Here is a 22,669-nt window from a genome sequence, read left to right as displayed (position 1 = left end):
TACCAATTACAGCTTTTCTCGTTTATTGAATCAATGTCTGTGCATGATAAACCAAGAAAAGGGTAATGTTTTATTAAAAAGAAAATTAGTAATTTCCTTATCACACACTTATGCTTTGGTAACGTCTGGTCATCTGACATTAACATCTGACATTAACAGTTGTAGTGTAGCTGTTATTTCCGCAGCACGTCGCGGGCCAGTTCCGGCCCGCGGGCCGTAGTTTGGTGACCCTTGGTATAGACCGTTAACAGCCAAGTCAATGTTGTGTTAGACACAGCAACCAATCATCCAACATGCTGAGCTTCATTACAAAAAATCAGTTTTGGTTTAACTCAAACGCACTGGAACCTTTTCTTACACCTTTTCCAGTCACAAACTTCATGGCTTCACACTGCCAATGAACAACCCCATTGACTGAATGACACCCATTTGGGCCAACCAACAACTTATACTCACTACTCAGTGAAGTTAATGAACTGGATAGCTTTGCAACTAAGTATAAGAGCCACAAAACGAAAAGCAAAAATATTACCAAATATGCCAAGGCCCTGTCTATGAATGCCTGTTACCAACCCAACTGACAAGCGCCAGTAGAGTATAACTGTCTCTACACTGAAGTGGGGCTCATCCACTCAACCACAAACCAATGGGAACAAGGGACTGACATCTGCTTCCTGGGAAAATGGTGCCGAGAAACAGGCAAATTATTAAACAATGTACCATGCTTTGTCCACACAATTGTAAAGCTCAGTGGTCTTGAATGATGTAAGAAAAAAACTGGTTGTTCTAGTAGCCTCTCAATTATAGTCTGGGAAAACGTACACAACAACTTCACCATTATTGCGAATGGCCGGTTAGGTCAATTCGGAGAAATTCCAATCCGGAGACAGGCCTTTTCGGAGAAAACCAGGATCATTTGGGGAGGCGGTTATTATGTTTACCTTCCCATACCCATGCAAACCAAACGCCGTTTGACACCTGTTTTATTTTTTTTGCTGAAACTTTATTTGATTAACCTCTATGATAAGCTAATTCCATTGAATAAACAGATGCGCTGTGAGATTTTAGAAATCTCTGAAATAAGCTGTCTCCGAATTGGAATTTCTTTGAATCGGACTCTGCGAATAGTAGCAGACCGCCATTATTGCGTACGTCCCCAAAAATATCTTTTCTTTGCATTAATGTACTCAGCTGCGCCTCTATACGGCTGCATTGACACTGTCTGCTTTGTAAAGCGCTGAGGAGCAACGCATTCTGAGATGGATACAGCGCCATATAAAAATAAGCATTGTATATTACTTATTATACGCAATGATGCAACAAAGTATACAATTAAAGCAATTATTACAGAAACACCAAATCTTCAAGATTACGCACACAACCTTAACGAACATACCGATGACTTTGGCTTTTTGCACACAGTTTCGCTTCCACTATTATCATTTGATTGACGTTTTAAGTTTGGTGTGGACTCTGTGAAACAATAACTGTTATTATGACACATAATGATCGTTGAGTTCTCACAAACTCCTAAAGCTACATTTCAAAAATTCATCCTTTGAAACAACTGTAAAATTAAGTTTATAAAAGTTAGACAAAATATTCATAAAAACTGAAGTTGTTGTAGTATATACCAAATCAACATTCCATTTTACCGATGACAGTAACATACGAATCATACCCAACTTGTTTTCTTCTTTCGTGGTTGAAACTTTGTTAGAATTAAGATTTAGAACACTTTCAATGCTGCTTTTCTGCTTTTTGTTGTTAGCACTTTTTACCACGTCCATGCTTCCGTTTTGAACATTTTTTAATGAAGAAACTTCCGGGTTATCATGACCTGCAAATCTTTCATTTGGAGATGGGACTTCAGAAGATGGATTTTTAATGAACGATTTATTTTGAATATCCACCGTAGTAAAATTTGAAGCTGGTTTATTTGAATGTTGAACAGTTGCAACGCCATTGACAGTAGACAGCAGCAATTTAATAGGTTGTTTCTCTGTCTTTCTTGATGTTGACTGCATAGTTTCTGTAGACTTAAACGATGAGTCCTTATCCCCATCTGATGAAAACTTTCTCTTTGCTTTGACTGGTAAAACTTCCATGGCATCTCTAGAATTTTTGTGATCATTCCCAGCAGCAGATAAGGTACTCGTAGAATCCATATTTTTCTCAACACTTTTTTTACTTATAATTTTTATTTTGTTGTCTGTTAATATTGTGCTGGACAGAACAGACGTGTTATCTTCTTTTGAAGCATTCACAAATTTTTGAAATGCAGATGATTTACTCTTGGCGGAATCAGCAGAAACGGATTCCATGTTCGACTTGCTTTGATTTTCTGAGGAAGAACTGACGCCATCTGAAGCATCACCACTAAAGGTGTCAAGAATATTTGTTGATATCTGTCTTAACTTGGAATTAGTTGATTTTCTGGCAGTTTGGCGAGACTTGCTTGAAACTCCATTTCTTTCCTCGTTGTTTATCATTCTCATATCACTAATATTCACCACCAACGTTTTTCGCAAGCTGAAAAATTCAGAATACAAATTAAAAAGCTATTATTCCAGTATCAGGCAATAGTTTGTAACTATTTTAAACAGACGGAATCTATATCAGTATGAAAGTCTTTGTCTTAGTTTTGTTTTCAAGAAGGGGAATTTAATGTTGAGAATGTAATAACAAAAATCATCTCAAAGATTTGCCAACTGCCTGGAAATGCGAGTGTAACAAAATACGGCAACTTCCGAATATACCCTTGCAACACAAAATTAATTGTCTTTATTTCAAGTCGTTGTGAATGAAATTTTTTGGATAAGAATTTCGCATCAACTTGAAGCAGTTGGAACCGCACTAGTTTAAATTTTTAAAGAAACATGTGACTCTGACAAGAAAATGTTTAGTGTGAAAAAAATAAATTTCAGATACTGTATAATACTTATGATAATGCTAATGCAAGGAAACGATATTTCCCAGCTCAACAAACAATAAGTTTCATAGATTACCTACTCTTGTTACACTGCACCTGCGGTTAATAGAATTTACCGTTTCAAAGATAACTCAAACGCTTATGAAATAAAATTCAATGTGTGAAAATCATTGTGAGCATATGGCTCAGGCTGTTGAGCAAGTGAAAACTGAGCTAGTAACATATCCGCAAGTGGCTGAAGTTGGAAAATGATGGAACTGAGAAAGTAACAACTGAGCAAGCTGAAGCTTAGCATATCACAAGTCAGCAAAATGAGTTTAACAAGCGATCATTATATTAAGAAAGTCCGAATGGAGCAAGTAAATATCATTTGCTGGCTTGGCAGCAGCTGAGCACTTTGTTGAGATGTAGCTTGCAGAGTGGTCTGACAACCAAATTTTAAGTGGGCGTGTGAGAAGAGCAGAAGTTCATGTGAGTGAACAGCTTCTGTTAACACAACATCTGCTGCGAAAGTTCGAAGGGAGCATATTGCACGAATATTTAAGGCTCTGTACGGAAAAGGAAGTTCACTCGCTTAATTAAGATTCACAAAATATACCTGGTTAAATAAAGCTCTTTTCAGCATGCCAACAGTTCCAGCATTATATACATCAGCAAATACTAATAGTTAAGAGCAATTCTGCCTATTATTTGATGACATATTTCACGCTAAAAAAGCGGTCAATTAGAAACCTGTGGTAAATACTATTTGATCTGTTATTAAATCCAGTTATTTATCTGTATCCTGCAAATCACTCCAAAATGAACAATATGAAAAGAAACGTTGCACAAGAAAAGATAGAGAACCACAAATTTAAGAAACAAACTGTATATTCATGAATTCAGTCTTCAAAATTAGCATATTTTTACTGCGGTAAAAACATTGCTGAGGCCAAACAGCAAAAGTTGAAATTGCCCCAGCAATTGCTGTAAACATTTAATACGAAAAGATTGTACCAAAACATGTAAAACGAGAAACGAAAAATATACTAGAATAGTCTATCACGACCGCATTGTTTGATTTGTTGTGATGTAATAATACCAAAAGTTGTGCTTTCAGTTTGTGCTTTCAGTCCAGAGTGTCGTTACAGTTACAGTGCATCATAGTCAAATTTATCTTACGATTTTTCATTTTATGTATTGCAGATTTAATTCCTGATGAGGACACACGTACGTGTCGAAAACGTTTGAGTTTATTTTATTTAATTATGTTATATTTTGTGTGAAATAAAGTATGCTAAACCCGCTAAAGTTACTATGTTTTATTTCTCTATGGTTCAACACCAAAAGTAGCGATAAAGATTACGAAGTTAATTTTGGGTTGATTCAACGTTCGAGTCAGCACAAAATGGAATTAATTTTCCCGGCGGGTTATATTGCGTAACATTGCCCAATAAAAAATTTACGTTTGTTTTACATTAATTGGACATCTAGCGACGTTGAATTATCATAAAATAACGTTAATTGCTCAACCAGGCACCGGTAACAAATTAAAAGCTCCCTGCGAGAAGATTGCCTCGATTTACGATAAGCTAACATAATTTCGGCACAATTGGGACACTGCGAGCAACACAAAGTCTGTTTGATAAAGAACTAGTCTGAATCGGTATGATCAGATGCTGTATCAGCTGGACGAGATAACGGAAAGCGAGGCGCAATAAGGAGTAGATGCTTACAATAATTTGACGTCTACTGGCGTTAAATCAATGCAAATAGGGTGATATTTCTATAAAAGATTCAATTCTCCCAGATGGGCATGTGTCCAAGAGCAGGCGAAGTAGGAAGTAACCCAAATAAATCATCCAGCAACAGTAAGATTGAAGCAACATCCCAGTCTCCCGTGGTCTAAGAACATTTGTTTTTTGTAATCTTGTCGTCTTTACAAGCGTTCGTCTGGCTTCGGCATTTTTATTGCCGACGCTAATGCGCCATTCATGCATCTGCGTCAGCAATCACCTAGGCAATTGCCGACGCTAATTTTAAAAACTGTCAATTAGTGTAAAAAAAAGTGCTAAAGACTTACATTAAAGATAAGGGAAACTTCTCTTGTATGTCACTTAATTTCACTTTTGGCTCTGAAATACAAAAGATATAAATAACAAATGCAAATCCCGATACTGTATCAGTAATTCAGTATGATCACAACTGGGGCTATCAAAATAAAAAATATCACTAAAAAAGCACAGTACTAAATAGTTAGAACATTAATCGTACAATGGCCTGGACACCAAACACAAGGCTTCATAACTGAAGTCGATTGCAGATAAACATATAGTACTTGGGTAGTGGGTACTATAGCCTATTTGCCTAAAATACATGGATATTCACTGAATGCTCATATTTACTTTTTAATGTAACCTACCCATGCACTTGCTTTACACCTAGCTTACTGCAAAGGCTTCAAGAAAAACAGCTCACTAGTAAACGTTTAGCGGTCTTTTCAAAAGTATTCTTTAAATATAATATGCTCTACATAACATTTGCTACTGTCTTCAGTAGCTATAACTGCACCAGCGGCACTGAAAAACTTTCTGCAATTCAAAAAAGAACCGCATTTTTAACACAGTACCAACTACCGCCCTTCTAGTGTTGTCAGAATAAGGCAATTGCTGGAAGCGTTCGTATCCCCTTCTTTAGATATCTCTTGATTTTATCAAGCAATGTGTAAGCGCAATTCATTTTAAACATTGAATAGAATTCTCTATAAGTAGATTTAATAGGCTTCATTACCGGTATTACTTCATCAACTTTTAGTACCGGTATGCTAACATTCAGATTGCAAGATGAAAAAGGCATTGAACACTAAAAACACTTGAACATTTTAGGCAAATGCAGAACCCAAGTACACTTATCTACAATGGATTTCAGCCTTAAGTTCTGAAGGCTTGTGCACAATGCCCAGGCCATCTATTTTCATAGACATAGACCATGGCACAACCAATTGAGTATAATTTTCATTTAAACATGAGCATGGCTGCACACACACATGACACACAGCAATTTTTTACAAATTGCAGGTGCTCAAAAACCCAATTGGACAATCATCTCCACCATAAAGACTGTAGTGAGTGTAGTGTTATTAAGATATTTCTACTTCTTTTTTTCCTACCTTGGCTTAACAACCATGATAAAAAAATGTTTTGCAACAGTCAAATACAAGTAGTCTAGCATGTACCAAAACCACACCCAATTATGAATTCAGCTATAATTGCTTTTTAATAACAAACCTGATAAATCATTCTTTCACTACACATTATGTAAGATTAAAACCTTTTTTGAAAACATCATGCAGAAAAAAGGGAGTGCACAGCAGCATGTCAAAACTGCAGTGCTTTCTTGCAGTACACATGCAAAATTATTTGAATGGACATCAATATAATTATAACATGCAATAATAAATTAGAAGCATAATCAATTTATTGATTCACTGAATCACAAATTCGATTATATTATAGATCACAGACATAATGTGGACGACTAACAGAGTTATGCATTCTGTGTGCCATTGTCATTTTGTTATTGAATTTTTGCATACAGTAGTAGAGATTTCTAACAATCCTATCTCAGTGAAATACTGGCAGCTGAATTGTTTATTGATTACACTAATTTTTGCAGCATCTCATTTGTCATTCAGCCTAACTATTTTGAGCAAGGTGTATTTATAAAACAGATGGTAAGACAGTGTATCTTGTTAAAGACACGATCTCTATGCCAAGCTGTTTTCAACCCTATCTGGGGCTTTATGAGGACTCCCCACTCTAGTAGTAAATACTTCACAGAAGGAAATATGTTAGAAATGTGAAATTTCTTGATTTTTAGTTTTTATTCTTTGCGAATTTTCTAAACCCAAACTCGTCATTTTTCTACCTTCTTGCCCTTCACAGTAAGCATTAATTTTGTCTCAGGTGGCTAGACATTTTCGTGCAGTGCTAGTTAAATATATGTTAATGTTAGTACAATATAAATGTTAGTGCAATTACTTTGAAATGTAAAACCGCCTAAAAATGGCATATATTTATGAGAAAAAGTAACTTTTTGTTTAATTTAGCAGTACTTTATGTTATAATTTAAAATTTCAATTTTGAAGCTATTTTTGGGAAATTAGAATAAAAACCAACTTTCCGACGTTTTTTCATCTCAAACAATTTATTCCAATAAATTTGTTGGATAAAAATTTAATTTCCATACGCACAATACACATGGCTTTTATTTTGTAAAATATTTTGGCTCTGTGATTTTCATAGCTCCCGTTATTAGCGATTAATTAGCACGAGGCTAAGATAGCCTGTGACGTGCTTTTCGCGTACAAAAACAGCTCGTATTAAGATAGGGTTAAGTTAGAGTTTACTTTCTGCATTATTGGCTGCAAACGATTCATTCAGATTGAACAGATTTAAAATTCATCAAAAAAAGCATTTTGTTAAAACAGTCTCTATAGAAAAGAGCTTGAAAAACAATTGCAATGCATTATCCCATGAAGAGTTTTAGTTACGGTAACACTTAATATAAACAGCTAACATGCATTGAGCAAACAACAGAAAAATTGCTTCTTGGCATGTATATATATTACCTGGACTACAAAAGCAGTATATACCAGCCACCTGCATTTAAATATAATGCTATTTACTTTAAAAACAAGAATGACAAAATAGAAAACACATTTGGAAATACAGAAACAAAACTGGGCTAAGAGCATGATATGGAAACATTCTCCCCATTTCGACATAAAATGTTTAGGAATATGCACATTGCAAACATGTTTGGAATTTGTCTAAAATGGATGAAAAATAAAGGAAATTAAATCAAAAAATTATTAACACCATTTTGCAATTATGAAACCACTATTTAAACCTTACAAACACCAAAATGACAAACACAAAACTGCATAAGTTCATGTACTGGAGTGCATACAGTGTGTTCATAAAAAATAACAGCAGTGTACTAAATGACCATCCATCCTACCCTGAACCAATGTTCTTTGAGGTCTTGAGGGAAAGGCATTCCTAAACTTTTATCCAAGAAAAACATATATATATATATTTTGTAATACGTATAATATCCCAATATGCTTTTCACAAATTTTCAGTACAGATTAGAGTTGTTAGATTTCTCACAGTTTAGAGCTTTTTCTCATGGTGTGTTTACTGTTTATCTATATTATTATTTATATATGAAATATTTTTAAAAGCAATGCAGATTGCAGATCTATGCAATTGGTGAAAGTATAAAAACAATGTCATATTTTACTGAAATGTTTTCTTGATTAAACGCAGCATGGAAAGAGTTTAGAAATAAAAACAATAATGTTGGAAAATATCATATTATTGAAAAACAATGTAAAAGTTAACTCAAAATTTCTTGAAGTTGAGGAAAAAATTAAAAATGGCCAAGTCTGTGCCCCAATTTGAAATACAGTCATGCCAGGTCAAATTTGAAAAGTGGCCACTTCTGCCAAACTGGAAAAATTCCAATTTTTTTGGCCAACTTTTTTTAAATGACTATATAAGCATTAAGCAACATATAAATCTTGCAGTCCTGGTGCAAATCAATACTGCCATGCAGTGAGAGCAGTGTATGAAGTAAAACCAGGAAGGAGTAAAAAAACTGAACTGTTGGATATGTAGGGATGGACATTTTGGAATAGTTTAGGATTCAAATATATTCTAGAATAATTATATTGACTCCAGAATATCAAATTTAATTTGATATATTTTGGTCAAAGAAAATTATTCAAACGCCAAATAAATATAATAGTGTTATTTGGAGCACAAATTATGCCTATTAATAAGAAATAAATGTTATGCTGTGTTCATAGCTTTCCATACTTTTTTCTGTTAAATCTGGTCTCAATTTGATGGTGGTTAGCTTTGGAAACTAATAATATAGCGACGCAAGCAATACACCACTGTTCCAATACACCAAATTAAGATTCTCCCAAAAGTTTTGTTTCAACGTTTTTAGAAGCAAAAGTAGTTTTTATCTGAAGCCTCCTCAAACTAAATATTTCTAATTAAAAATTTTTACTTTTTTTGAAAAATCAAACAGCATAGCATGTAACTTTACATGGCAAGAGGTTCAAATCACCACCCAACATAGGATTAGTTATATATCTGATAAAAATATAAAAATGAATAAGTGCAAAAGTATCATGAATTGGTGCATAACCATCCCATATGAAGTATATATTGCATTCATGAAAATGGTGCGAGATGTAAGACCAACATAAGTCAGAATCAAGTTATTGCTTCTAAACAAATGTTGGATGTCAAAACCTTTGCATTATATTAAATATACTTGCCTCTTTCATGCATTGTATGATACTTAATCCAAAGTCAACCTAAACAAATAGCTGTTACCATTAAAGGTTTTAATAACTTTTTGTTATCTATTCTAATTGATATTCATTTACATTTTTTTATTATAACATTTCTTTTATAGATCATTTTTCTTACAATTATATTTTCAACTTCTTTATTTTTTACTATTCTCTCTACCAAGCCTATAAAAACCACAGAAATGGATATATTCTCAAACAATAGAAGCTATCTTCATACAAATTGCAATGTTCTAGTCACTCAATTTGCAAGATTTTTCGGACATTAAACCAGATTGTAATCTTGGTCATGACACTGGGACATGCAATAAAACCAGATTCTAATTATAAATTTATACTTTCTGTTCAAATTCCTAATAAAATTTAAATTGTTGTCTTAATGCAACCAAAGTTCAAAACATAGCGACCTATATTCACAGGCTTTTACAACGTGCAAACTATAGGCCTGACTGAAGGCTGATGCAATTTTGTTTATAAACTCTGAGCTAAATTAATTTTATATCCCTTTATAATGATAGTTTTGAGAATCTAAATTATGATAGCGTATAATAACTGAATTTAAAATCACTGCAAAACTCCTAATTTCACGTTAATATAATGACAGTTTTTCTCTTTTACCAGTGTTGCCAGATGCTCTACAGGTTTCTATTGTTTGTATTGTAACAATAGCATAAAAGTATCTCAAAATTATACAAAATGCACACAGACTTTATCAATTATACCAGTCAAACCACCACCCTATATTAGCAATTGACACTGCTTTTAAGAGTAGCACATCGACCTTCAGTCAAACTTGAAGCTTGCACATTGGCCTGTGTATAGATAAGTCACCATGGTACAAAGTTTATTTTTTTGTTCATAAAAAATGCTTATTTCATGTGCTTTAAAGACCTACTACATGAAATTTTCAAACAGGAATTAAGCATTAAAATGAGTAAACTGAACATTCAAGAATACATTTCAAAAAAAATTACCGAAAAAAAAATTGTTTTCAATGGCGCTGGTAAGGCCCAAAGTCCAATGTTTCATTTATTTTCATTTTTTTTTAAATGACCAAAAAGTGGAAACACTGCTCGAGAATACGTCACTAAAGACAGCAACAACAAAAGCCACGTTACCACATCTGATGTTTTGAGCAGCTGTCTGATGTTTTGATGTTGAAATGTGTTGTTTTGATATACATACATACATAGCCTACAGTCAAATCGCCCGCGGTAACAATTATTGCGCGATTGGCTGATTGCTATAGTCTGTAGTGACGTAACTGTACAGTCGCACGCTTCGCTGCTCAGGCCAATTTCGTTTTGAAAGCTCTGACAAAAGCACGCACGCAATGGTGGTCAGACCGCAATGGGGCAAAATTTTATTGAAAATCGTTTTATGGTAGCATGTTAAACACAAAGAGCGTGGAAAATTGCTAAGTCAGGTTTTTCCTGTACTACCCCTTTAAAGGCAAAATAATTTCAAAAAATTATGAAACAGTAAAATACTTAGCTACCTTTTTATTGAAATTAAAGCTGTTGCATATAAAAGTAATTTGTGCAAAAAATAAAGATCCCAAAATTTAAATATATACCGGTACCGTACTAAACTTATATTTAGCAAATGTTTCGAAAACTAAACTGTTCCAAATTTAGTCTCTTAAAAAATGACAAAGTGTTTTTGCTGCAATGCAAATGGGATGTTAAAAGATTTATATCAACACTTGATACTTGGGGAGATACCACCAAGAATTGAAACTTTCTGAAAATAGTCAATCATAAAACTAATGGACAATAGACCAGGGTTGAGAAAAACCCAGAGCATCATATTTGTCCAGTTTTTATTGGAAAATTAAAAAAATTTACAAAAACACAACAAGACACTTACAACAAACTTTAAATTAGGACTTAAGGATGTGATTGTGAAGTAATTTCCAAGAATAAACTGAAAACGTAGTGGATATTGCACAGTACACAAAAATCAAGTAATGTCACTTTGTGTATACTACACTAAAACTCATTTATGCAAGAAGGCCTTATAGTTAAATTGGTGAAAGTACTACTCTACTGTAGTCTGTATATATGATGTGAAATGCAATTTAGGAGGCTATTTACCAATTACAGATTCTGGATTCTAACGCATGGCTGTTTCAGAGCATTTGCCTAATTGGCCACGCAATCGCTCAATTGCTCATCCATTACTATATATAATATATATATAAATGATAAAAAATATTTAAACATGATGGCATAAATGCTCCTTGCCTTCAAATCTAAACAAATGATGCAATAATGTGATTTCTACCACGGTAGCATCAACTTGGTATAGAAATCAGTGGATGATGCAACATCCAACTTGATCTTGAAACTAATGGATGATGCAACATTCAAGCAACAACAGCCCTAGTGCATTATTTTATTGAGTTATGCAAGCATGTACTGTGAGTGAAAGGCACTTCACTCGTAAAAAGTAGTTTTGAGGTGAAATAAGCATGAATCTACTTTTTTTGCATCTTTTTTAAAAAAACTCAATAAAACCCAAAAAAGCCCGGGTTTTTTTAAAAAAACCCGGGCGGGTTGGGATTTTTTAAAAAAACCCGGGTTTTTTTATGGGTTTTTTTGGGTTTTTTTAAGTGGGTTTTATTAAAAAAACCCACCCGGGTTTTTTTGGGTCGGGTAGAATACCAACAACCCTGCAATAGACCAGTAGCATTCCAGGTCTACTAAACCTACTGCATTCATCATCATTAGGTTTTGTTTTTTAATGTGCAGGTTTGGTGGGGCAGATCTACACTCGTAAGCCCCACTCCAGATGACTGGCTAGTTGCATGTATGGCGGATTGCACGCATGGCAGATTGCACATCTGCTCTCCACTTCTCACCACCACATGGGTCAAATCCCAATAAATTCCATTCTCTCATTACTAATTAAAATCTTCTTATTGAAAACGTGATGTATTGTGCTGAAAAGTATTGGAAGCATTGTGATGTCACTCACTCTTGCTTCAGAGTTCTGGAATCTATTTAATCTGTGCAACCCGTAGGCTTTCAGTGCACTCTTGCGTTTCGGTTTTGCAATGGAATTCAAAGCACTGGATTTCCTAGCATGCCTAGTCGTATTCTGGCAATTACCTCACACATAGCCTAAAATGTAGTTTTGTAGTTTTATTACATTGTGTATAGTGAATGCAATGCTCCTGGCAGTACATTGCCAATCAAAACAAGGGTTTCTTTTTAAGTTGCTGAAACCATGCGACTCTTAACTCTGACTTTAGTAATGGAGCACAGCATAACATGGTTGGGATGGTTAATTTCTAATTTTGGGGCTGTCAGTCTTCAGTTCTAGTGTTTTCTGTTCAATGTTCTGGATTCCATTCTACTTGACATCAATCTTCGCTTCCACACTTGAATTTAGAACAAATCAGTACATGTAGCACTGAAGACTACTGTGTCCTGGTCACTCCTTGCCACCATCGTGCCCAGGGGGGTTGTCGTTGTGACGACTGTGTATGAGCAGGCGTCTTAATATGAAACGTGTTATGTCCGCTACACAGGCAACACTCATAATGGGTTCCAGTTCCACAAACACACATGATGACCAATTAGGCTACCAGAGAAGATTGCAACAACTTCAATACAATGATCAAGTAGTGCTTATGTTTCAAACAGTACTGCGACAAAGTTGATACAAAGGAAAATAATAGCAGCACGAAATAATTAAAATTAAGAACATGGATAGGTTTACGGAACTAATGTTGCGAGATAAGTAGGGTTGCAAAATTCCCGGGAATTTTCAGAGCGGAAACTTTCCATGGAAATTTTGGGAATTAACGGGAATTTTCGGGAATTTTCGGAAACATTCAAAACAATCTTAATTTGATGTTGAAACAGGGAAATAATGGCTTTTTACTGTTTGGAATAAAAGTACTATGTATAACTAAAATACTTAAGAACATACAAACACATGGTTTAGTTTAATAACTCCAAAAATGAATCATCACCAATCTGTTTTTTACAAAGAAAAACAATACTGAGTCAGTTACAAAGTCGTTGTTCTAGTTGCTGCCGGTTAGCATCTCCTCCTGCTCGGCTACTTCAGATGATGTACCGTACTAATGACTGTTCTGGCAGCGTCATCGACTTCAGAGTCAACTTTAATTTGAGTTGACTTGTCTTCACAGGGCTCAAACAATGCCAAGTTTGACCTCACTGATACTATAGTTTGTCCATCCTTTCATTTGCGAGCCTATTGCGGACCTTGGTGTGAGTGTTCCCAAATATGATCACTTGATCAGTATTTTTTTAAATATTGAAAAAGTGTGCATAAGCCTCATTCTTAATTAACACCAAATTAGTGTTTATAATAATTAAAGAAAATAAGAAATGCTTAAGATAGGTTTTTGATATTTTTTTCTAATTGATGAAATATTTAACAAATTTTTTAAACATAATAAATGCCAAATGAAAATTCCCCAATATTCCCGGGTCCTTCAAAATTCCCGGAAAGTTTCCAGGAAAGTTTCCAAAATTCCCGGAAACTTTCCACCCCTTTACAACCCTAGAGATAAGGAATTCTTGCACCCTAATTTGACAAAACTTTAAAGGTGTTGAAAATAAAAACTTATGGAAAATTTTGAAGTCCCAAGCAGAAAGCAAAACCCTAAATTTCACCAACCTCAAGCCAGGGGCATATTCTCAATGGAAGCAAGGGAAGCATTGCTTCCCCTGTCAAAATTGAAAAAAGAGATAATATTTTTAAGTAAAATGATTTCTTAATTTCTTTAAACCTGAACTCGAATTAAAACAGCTTCTAGCTCTTGTCCCCGTATGATTTCAGCTCGGTTTTAATTTTAAAAAAAGTTGGAAGCTTACGGAAGCAGAGATTCGCATTGTATCCCTTGCTTTCGTTTTTGCTATATGAAGAAACAAGTGAGAAACAAAGGGAAAAAAGCACAAAGTATACATGATTTACGTTTCTTCTAACTAATCTGTGGAACCAATTTCAGAATCACTTACTCTGTAGGGGTAGGCAGTAAAAATGAAGGTATTCAGATTTTAAATAGGACTCTTTTTTAAACAATAATATGATATGACAATGCAAAATCAGCAAAAAAATTTGAACTTTAGGCGTTTTTGGCGGTTAGCACCACAAAAACCTGAAAATTGCTTTTTCGGGTTGTAAATTTAACAAAAAATCACAATTTTTTGGAATAAATGGTTTTCAAATGTGAAATACAGCATGAACTTGTCATTTTTTATGCAAATCAGCTCTGTGAAGATGGAATAATAACTCAAAACTAATTCGGAATTTTATTAGTCAAAGAAAAGTCAAAAAAATACAAATAAATGGTAAAAAAGCATCAATTTTTTTATGGTAAAGTGTTCAGAAAAGGACAGGCCTATTGCAAAACCCTGGACACTAGAAGAGATAAAGAATATTATGGTATAAAATGGGGAAGCTTTCGAGGTTAATGCATTTAATGGACTTCTTGAACTGTTGATGGCATCTCAGAGGGGGGGGGGGGGAGGTTAGGGTGATGAAATAAGGATTTGGGTATCTTATTCCAGAGTCGTGCCGCTGAGGGAAAATACCTGAACTGACAGAAAATGACCGCCATCATGACTGACTCTGCGAGTAAATACCTTAATTCATATAATAATAATCCCATATAATAGCCTATTATAATAATGATATAATATTAATCCCATATTCTAATATGCATCCCTAAGTTGATCAAAAAGTACCCTGTCCTATAGTTCTCTGCCTTGTGATTGCCCCAAAATCTGTTAACTACAGACATGAAACAGGTCCAAGCTGTCTGTTATACTTTAGACAGCATCTCGATCATGAAAGTAAATGGAGTTTATCAGTCGCTTCACTTCAGATTACGTAAATATTCCAGCTTTGGTTTTTGCATCTTGCAAAGTTTTAAAACAGCTCTTTAATTGCTTGAATGCTCCGCTCCACCCTCTGTAGAGTTGTTTAAGACCTAGTTTTATGTGCAGAGAAGACATCAGTATTTTTGTTGCATCTACCGGAGGTTGTTGTTTTACATTATAAGGTCCAATCTCATAAGTGGTTCTTGGAGGCCAATTCCTCTTCTTGTGAAAAACGGTGTTTCTGTTATCCCAGAGACAAATACAGCATGAAAACTTGATAGAACCACCCGGAAGCACCATTATGAAAGCCACCATCTTGAAATCACCAACGACCTCCCAATTGTAGAGGTCCTACTTCAATGCACTCATCACGATTTTGATGTTTTAATGTTCTTCCTTTATATAAACTGAGTAAGCCGGAAGAATGGAGGGACACTTGTCTGCGTTACTCAACAATCCAGCTGTGATATTTTAGATGAGCTGTCGATGAAAAGCTTCCAGTCAAGGATTGCAGGAAATGCCTATTTAGCCTGAAAGACTTCTATATCATGGCAGTAGCATAAACCGTCTTTAAATGTGTAGAACACTAAAAAGCTTCTTTGTGAAATAAGTTGAACACTGTCATCCAATAAGTCCCATTGCTCTGTTGTAAAAATGAGTAGCTCAGCATTGGACTTTATCTATGACAATTTTCCGACACTATCACAAGACACAAGGTAGACCAAAACTTTCTTGGGAAGAACTTGTAAAACGTGACCTTGTAGCCCTGAACAATGGACTCTGCCAACCCAATAAATCGCGAGGTGTGGAGGGGAAGACTTAGTTCTTGACAGACAGACAGGCCACACCCTCATGAGGATTAATTCATAGCCTGTATAATCAAAATTGGTTGATGATGATGATCGTTTATGTCTTTTTAATGGCGATAGTAAGGGCGCTTTTCACCAGTAACTCAGAGTTGAAGACAAGACAAACACACTGTGTAGGGGTTGCATCTCTCAAAGCAGTAAATTTAAATAACTTGCTCAAGTAAGGTATGCGACTGCAAAAATGCTCAGCCCTTTTTGTTTCATCACAAAAGTAAAACCTTGCAAGGCTTTGTGTGCAAACAGAATCCAATTGTTACTTAATTATACACATTAGTAGGTAACTATTGCTGGAAGCAGCTGACAGTAAATTTTCAACGTTATGTATAGGCTATGCCTATTTTCATGAGAAATGAGAAAAATTCAAACTAATCTGAGGAACACAAACCTGAAGTTATTGTGGTACAATAAAGATTTTTTGTATTTTTTTGGCAAAATCAAACAGAAAACAGCAATTATTTCTCAAGGACAAAATTTTTTTCTTATTTTGTTACACTGTGTTATTGATGGTGAGTGGGATGTTTCCCAAGAAGGGAATTAAGAAGTATTTCTGTAAGATTCCTCAAGTATAGCAGGCAGTATCAAATATCATTACTTCATATTTTGGAAATTAAACTCAATTTTAGGTGTTTTTGCCTCAATATCTATGCTTTTTTTACCATTTTTTGGACTTTTCTTAGACTAATATTATTCCAAATTAGTCTTGAGTTATTGTTCTATTTTCACAGAGCTGATTTGCATAAAAAAACGACAAGTTCATGCAGTGTTTTACATCTGAAAACCATTCATTTCAGAAAATTGTGATTTTTGTTAAATTTAAAATCTGAAAAAAGCAATTTTCAGTTTTTTGTGGTGCTAACCGCCAAAAACGCCTAAAGTTCAATTTTTTTTGCTGATTCAGCATTGTCATATCATATTATTGTCTAAAAAAGAGTCCTATGCAAAATCCAAAGTTATTGCCTAAAATCCACCCTGTACTGCCTACCCCTATACTCTGTTGGGTTTTTGTGTAGTTTGAGTTTTTGGTGTTTTCTAATTTTTAATAAGTTAATGGCTGTTTATCTGTTACTAAATTTTATACAAATATTACCCTAAAAGTGTTTCCATAAAGCACTATAATCCATTATTTAAGTGTAATTTTGCAAAAAAAATTTGGGGGTGCACACCTACATTCGGACCCCCCTAGAATCTAACCTCTCACGATTTTTATTGCTTTTCTTGCTCAACCCACCAGCATACGCCACTGCCTTAAGCCTAACTTAACTCTGGCAACACCTGTGACGATACTACGCTTTTCAATGCCAATCAGGCCATAGAACACTTGGCAAAATTAAAGCTGACTGATGTCTTAAAATTCCTTTGTCCTTAGTTTACAATGTAAAAACTTTGCATATATTGTCAGGTTATTAGTTTTACATCGCAATGTTATACCATTGTTTTTATTTCTGCCATCACAACGAAAAAAAACAATATATGACAAACATAGCAGAGGTCCAGAAAAAGGCAAAAGCGAAAAAGTAGAACCTTTTAATACATTCCTCCTTGCTAACAAAGTCAAGGTCAGTGAGCTACACTGAATTCAGAAGTTTTTTCCAATCTCTAAGTTGCTTCGCAAGAACAACTGCAATAGTACAATATCGCATTCTAGCAAGCACTTTGATGCAATTCGTTTCTGTCCGCAAAGAAACGCAAACAATCACAGTTTTCGGTCGAACATGTACGCAACTCAAAAAGTCCTGCAGCACTTGGCAAATGCTATCTGCTTTAGGCCAGTGAGCACGAACAACATGGAAGTGATGTTGTTCGCCCTTTGTTTCCGCAGGTACTACATGATGTTAGCCTAATGTTCCATAGAAAATGCGAAGTGACGACTAGCCAGCTAGCCTATGACTCGATTTCCTAGTTTTGCAATCAGTATGAAGTTTTTGAAAGCCGACTCTGCATGGAATACGACAACGTACGGTGTCGGTGTGGTAGCATAACAAAACATGCCATCTTTAGAAATTTTGATTTTAAAGATCTGATAACTTTTGTGTTTCTTTTCATGCACTGCGATCTGCTTCACTTAGCCTGTATTAAAAACTTTTGTTTCGTGTTTGAATGGTCAACTCATTAGACTGACAGCCTATGCTAGGCGACCTGAATCAAAACATATTCGGTTGACACGCCATATAAGTTGATTATCCTAGCAACCAAATACAACAACAAGAAAGTCACCTCTTCACCAAAATTGTAAATACAACAACGTGCTAAACTGCAAAATTCAAAGCAACAAACAGTCTTAGCACAATGCAGACAAACGCACTTACTTATTGTTGTTGATTCTATTTCTTGCATGAAGTGCTTCAAATTTGCCGCTGCCACAAAGTTAAATGTTCTCAAAACACCCGCTTTCCACGGCAAGACACAACCACCCTCTTACACTCATATGAAACAACAGACTGTGCTGCGCTTACCGCTTTATTATAAGCCCACATGCCCACATGGATACATCAAGAAAAAGTTCGTGATCAGCCTACAGTGCTTCGTTTCTATTCGCCAATTGCTTCATCACATGACCCGCCGTTTCATAAACTCACAACTCACTTCTCACGCAGTCGTTGACTGGATTCATAAAAGAAAAAAATCGAACTCACTTAAAAAAGAAAAAGGCAACGTATTGTCTCCGACCATTCATATGAGTGTTACGTCATTTCCTGTCCGCCATGTGTGTTGACGAGGCTGAGTCACACAAAGAAATAATGATTGCTATATCAGGCCAAGTGTTGTTCAATTTCTATAAAAACCACGTGTTCTAGCTTCTAGCATCCAAGAAATACCAAAAAAATATTTTTTTGTGACATGATTACCGGAATAAGATTCAATATGCTTCGGAAGTTGACTAACTTTTGTACCATAGTGTTTTCATGTTTACTGCAGTGCATAGTGAAAGCTAAAGCAGAGGCTGCTTTTCAAACAACAATAGCTTCAACTACAAACATAATCACGAATTTGACCTTGCGAGTATCAGCAATTATAAAAAAGAAAGTGCGAAATTGTCGTTTTGTTTCAGAAACCAGACCCAACCAACTGCCAGCTGATTACTTTGTCTTCGAAAGACAAGTCAGCAGAGGCAGGTTTAGCCTATTCTGTGTGAACCACCAGTGTTGGCAACTTGCTGTTTTTGAAGAAAGAAACCAGCGTTTACTTGATAACCTTCTCTTCAGAGAATGAGCTTTGTTGCTCGCTTACAACAGCAAGCAAGTGTGGACAAGCCAGAAGTGGGCTAAAGTGACCAATCACTTCCAAATGACCGCTTTCAGCTGAGGAATTCAAGATGGCTCATTTACAGTGTCCATTTCTAATTACCAATCGATTTGATCGCAGAAAAGCGAAATGGTAAATGGTTTACTTTCGATGTAGGTTAACCAGAAAAATCTATCATTCAGAAGCGTTGTTTGCAAAATGCCTTTGTAAACCGCTGTCGTATGACACACTTTATATCGACGTCTGCTATGTGAAAAAAACTGAACTTAGATGAACTGCTGTGAAGGCTTTTTAAGATTTATTATGTGACTTATCGTAGCCTACATAGTGTTTAGGGAGTTCGTAGCCTACGCCTTAAATCGCCTTGTCAAATGATGAAATAAAGATTGACTTTTCAAACACCTTATCAGTTTCTGAAGAGCTTCCGAGCCTAACTTCCAAAGTGAAGTTAAGCGATGCCGAAAACACTCAAAAAGTCGCATGTTCAGTATGCTAAGCGAAAGTAGCCTACGAGACTGGTCCATTTCTGATGCACACATACAATCAACTTTCGCTGAACAAAGACTGCAAACATTTCCACACCCAGTAGTGAGACTTTTAACAACACTATACTAAAGTACAGCGCTTTTTAAATGTCCTGTTTTAGAAATGTGATTTAAATGGGTCTGTGTAGACAGGGCATGCAGTGGGTTTCCTGTACATTTTCGCGTTCCATGTCACAGCACAGTATTCTTACGTTAACTCATCAGCGAAGCGTTCCCGATCGGGATGAAGTTGCGTAACTGGTTAATAACTCGGCGAATGTTTGTTAAAAATAGTGTTTCACGCGATGACGATAAAAGTATCGGTAGACTATTGTACATGGATTTACGGAGATGGAAGCTCTATCAAGAAATTATACAAGTTTCTGAACCTGGCTGCTTTTGTTTACTTATTATGCTTAATCGTACGGTTGCATCCTAAATGAAAGATCTTTGTATAACTTTTCATCCTCAATAACATCGAGGAACCAGAATAGAGGTTGAGAGACATCGGAATCTATTTCTTTAATTAAATATAGCCTACATTGGTACTTGCAGATAACAGACAAATGAAAGCAGCGAAAGACAGTCATAGAAAAGTAGCCGCTCACTTTTTTGCCGTGTTTCGACAGACAACGCCATAAAACGCTTTTGATTGCGCGTGCGCTTACTCTATCAAAAACGCTGATCAAGACTTTTGGAAACAAAAATACTTCATTACCGATGCAAAACTTTTACCGATACCCTGGTTTGTTTTGTTGTGAATTCAAATCAAAATGATTTACTTATTATTTCAGCTTAACCCATCAGTGTTTGCAGTGCATCAGTGTTTACAGCGCCGTATTCGTAAAAAAAGCACAGGGTGTAGCCTACTGTCAGATTTGCCAAAATGATAAATAATACACAACTTGCAAAAAACTAATCTTGATTCCACCATAACATGAATTATCAACTTCAAAATTGGACGAGAGGTACAAAATTATTTATTTTTGGAAAACCAGAGGGTATAGGCTACTAATAGTTGCTCGAAAAAGCAGAGGGTATACTGCGTATACCGCCGTATACCCTCGAATACAGCACTGAGTGTTTGTCACAAAAATGATCATTTTGACACATTTCTTTTATCTTGATTTAATTTTGTTTACATTGTTGTGTTACGCGCTTTTCATACCGTCAAACATGCCGCACAAGCAAGTTGCTTTGGTAACGTTCCAGATTGTTTTATTTCTAATAAGACCTACTTTACAATAGATTCAGTTTCGCTTTTAGAAGCATGATCGTTGCTTACTTCACAATGGAATGTAGATATTAACGACCTGTTAATATTTAGCCTGATGCTGCGAGTCCGCTGTGGTAACAGCAAATTGCACTAGCTTTCGGAACACAGTTAATATCTACATTGAGAAGAAAACCGACTTTGTTTCACCGATGTCGCTAAAACACTGCTTGTGCTCAATTCACTGTTTTGTCCTGCTCTATGATTATTAGCATTCTCACTTTTTCTTCTCAAAGCTTTTCTATACACACCAGTCTTAACCCCTTGTCCACTTTAAAGCAAGATTATAGGCTACACGAGAATGATTCTTGTGAAATGCACTCCAATCTAGTTTCAGACTTTATTCTAGTGTAAATCTTGATCCTGCGACTGAGAAAGTATCTTTTCGTTATGACGTCAGCGTCATAGCGAGGTGAGGACAAATCGGAATAGGCTAATAATAATCTAATTGTGTTCACATTGCAAATATCGCACAAAAATTCACAATATTTGGAAAAATGTGTTAGAGAGTTTTAGACTACACTTGCTGCAGAACGAGAAGAAACATGTGATTTTATAAATTGAATTGAATATCTTTTTTGTCGTATTCAGGCAAATTGTTGCCTATTTGAATTAAGAAGATGGAAAGGGAAAAGAGGAAAAGGGAAAAGAGGCCAATTCTCATCCACTCCAAGCACGTGTTTACGTGCCTTCCCAAAGACACAGCCACATGCTCTCAACAGATGTGGAACAGACGTCCTTTCAAGTAGGTAGCCTACCATGCACTACAGTGTTTCTTATTAGGCTACTTGACTACATGTCATGCTAAAAAGAGAACTGAAAATGAGAACGTTTTCGGCTATGCGTTCAGCATTTGCTAAGTAATTCAAAAATTGCCTGAAGCTGTATTTTAATGAGATAGGCTTGAGAATAGGATGGGTAACAGTAGGCCTACAACGTGTGATGATTTAAATGGTTTGATGGTTTTGTGATGGTTTGATTGCAACTGCTAAACCAACAGTACAAAGTTTAACGTTGTGTTTATTTGACACAGAAAACAAATAGGTTACTGCAAAAGAACGGACAATGAAAGAAACAGAATAAAGAGCAACTCCGTGAACAGGAAACGGACATTGCTAGCAATGACGTCATCGGATGGACCATATTAAATGAATAATAAATTTGGAGCACTTGTAAGTTCCATGGAATCTAGCAGGCTATTCAAATGCAGTAATATTTAAAGTCACAATAAAAAATTCAGCCACAGTCGGCTAGCAAAAGCAATCATCATGTTGACATTGTTTGGACGTCGTCAGACGTACCAGCAATGCAAAAATAAAAACTTTTGCATTCGGGCACCAGAGCGGCAAAACGACCACACTGTAAATATAAATACACACTGTAAAATACACTGCAGGTTGGAAGAGAGTGGTGGATTTGTGTCACTGTCATTTGGAGATTGTCTTAAGGGGCTAGAGAGCTCTTCTGCACTGAACAAGATACACCTGAAATAATGACCACCTCAGTGGCCGAATGGTTTTGCCTTTGGCTCTAGTGCTGGTAGATCTGAGATCGATTCCAGGTCAGGTCAAACCGAACACTTTCACTGGTCACA

General features: G+C 35.6%; 1 protein-coding gene across 2 annotated transcripts in view; it reads right to left on the bottom strand.

Annotated features, from left to right (window-relative positions):
• LOC145778329 (uncharacterized) overlaps positions 1-18,571 on the bottom strand; it is a 37,889-nt gene extending 19,318 nt beyond the window's left edge. Inside the window, exons 1-5 of one of the 2 annotated variants that reach the window (XM_082589798.1) lie at positions 18,342-18,571; positions 7,542-7,572; positions 4,995-5,046; positions 1,682-2,532; positions 1,397-1,473 (exon numbers count right to left, since the gene is read on the bottom strand). In XM_082589798.1, coding sequence (XP_082445924.1) covers positions 1,397-1,473; positions 1,682-2,498 — 894 coding nt within the window. In that variant the 5' untranslated portion in view covers positions 2,499-2,532; positions 4,995-5,046; positions 7,542-7,572; positions 18,342-18,571. The remainder of the gene's footprint in view (positions 1-1,396; positions 1,474-1,681; positions 2,533-4,994; positions 5,047-7,541; positions 7,573-18,341) is intronic. The other variant, XM_082589797.1, reaches the window with a different exon arrangement.
• Between the last annotated feature and the right edge of the window lie 4,098 nt (positions 18,572-22,669).

Source organism: Aplidium turbinatum, chromosome 10 (genome assembly GCF_918807975.1).
Source record: "Aplidium turbinatum chromosome 10, kaAplTurb1.1, whole genome shotgun sequence".
Classification (NCBI taxonomy): domain Eukaryota; kingdom Metazoa; phylum Chordata; class Ascidiacea; order Aplousobranchia; family Polyclinidae; genus Aplidium; species Aplidium turbinatum.
The sequence above is the reverse complement of the archived record's forward strand: the minus strand, read 5'-3'. Positions and strand labels throughout refer to the sequence as shown.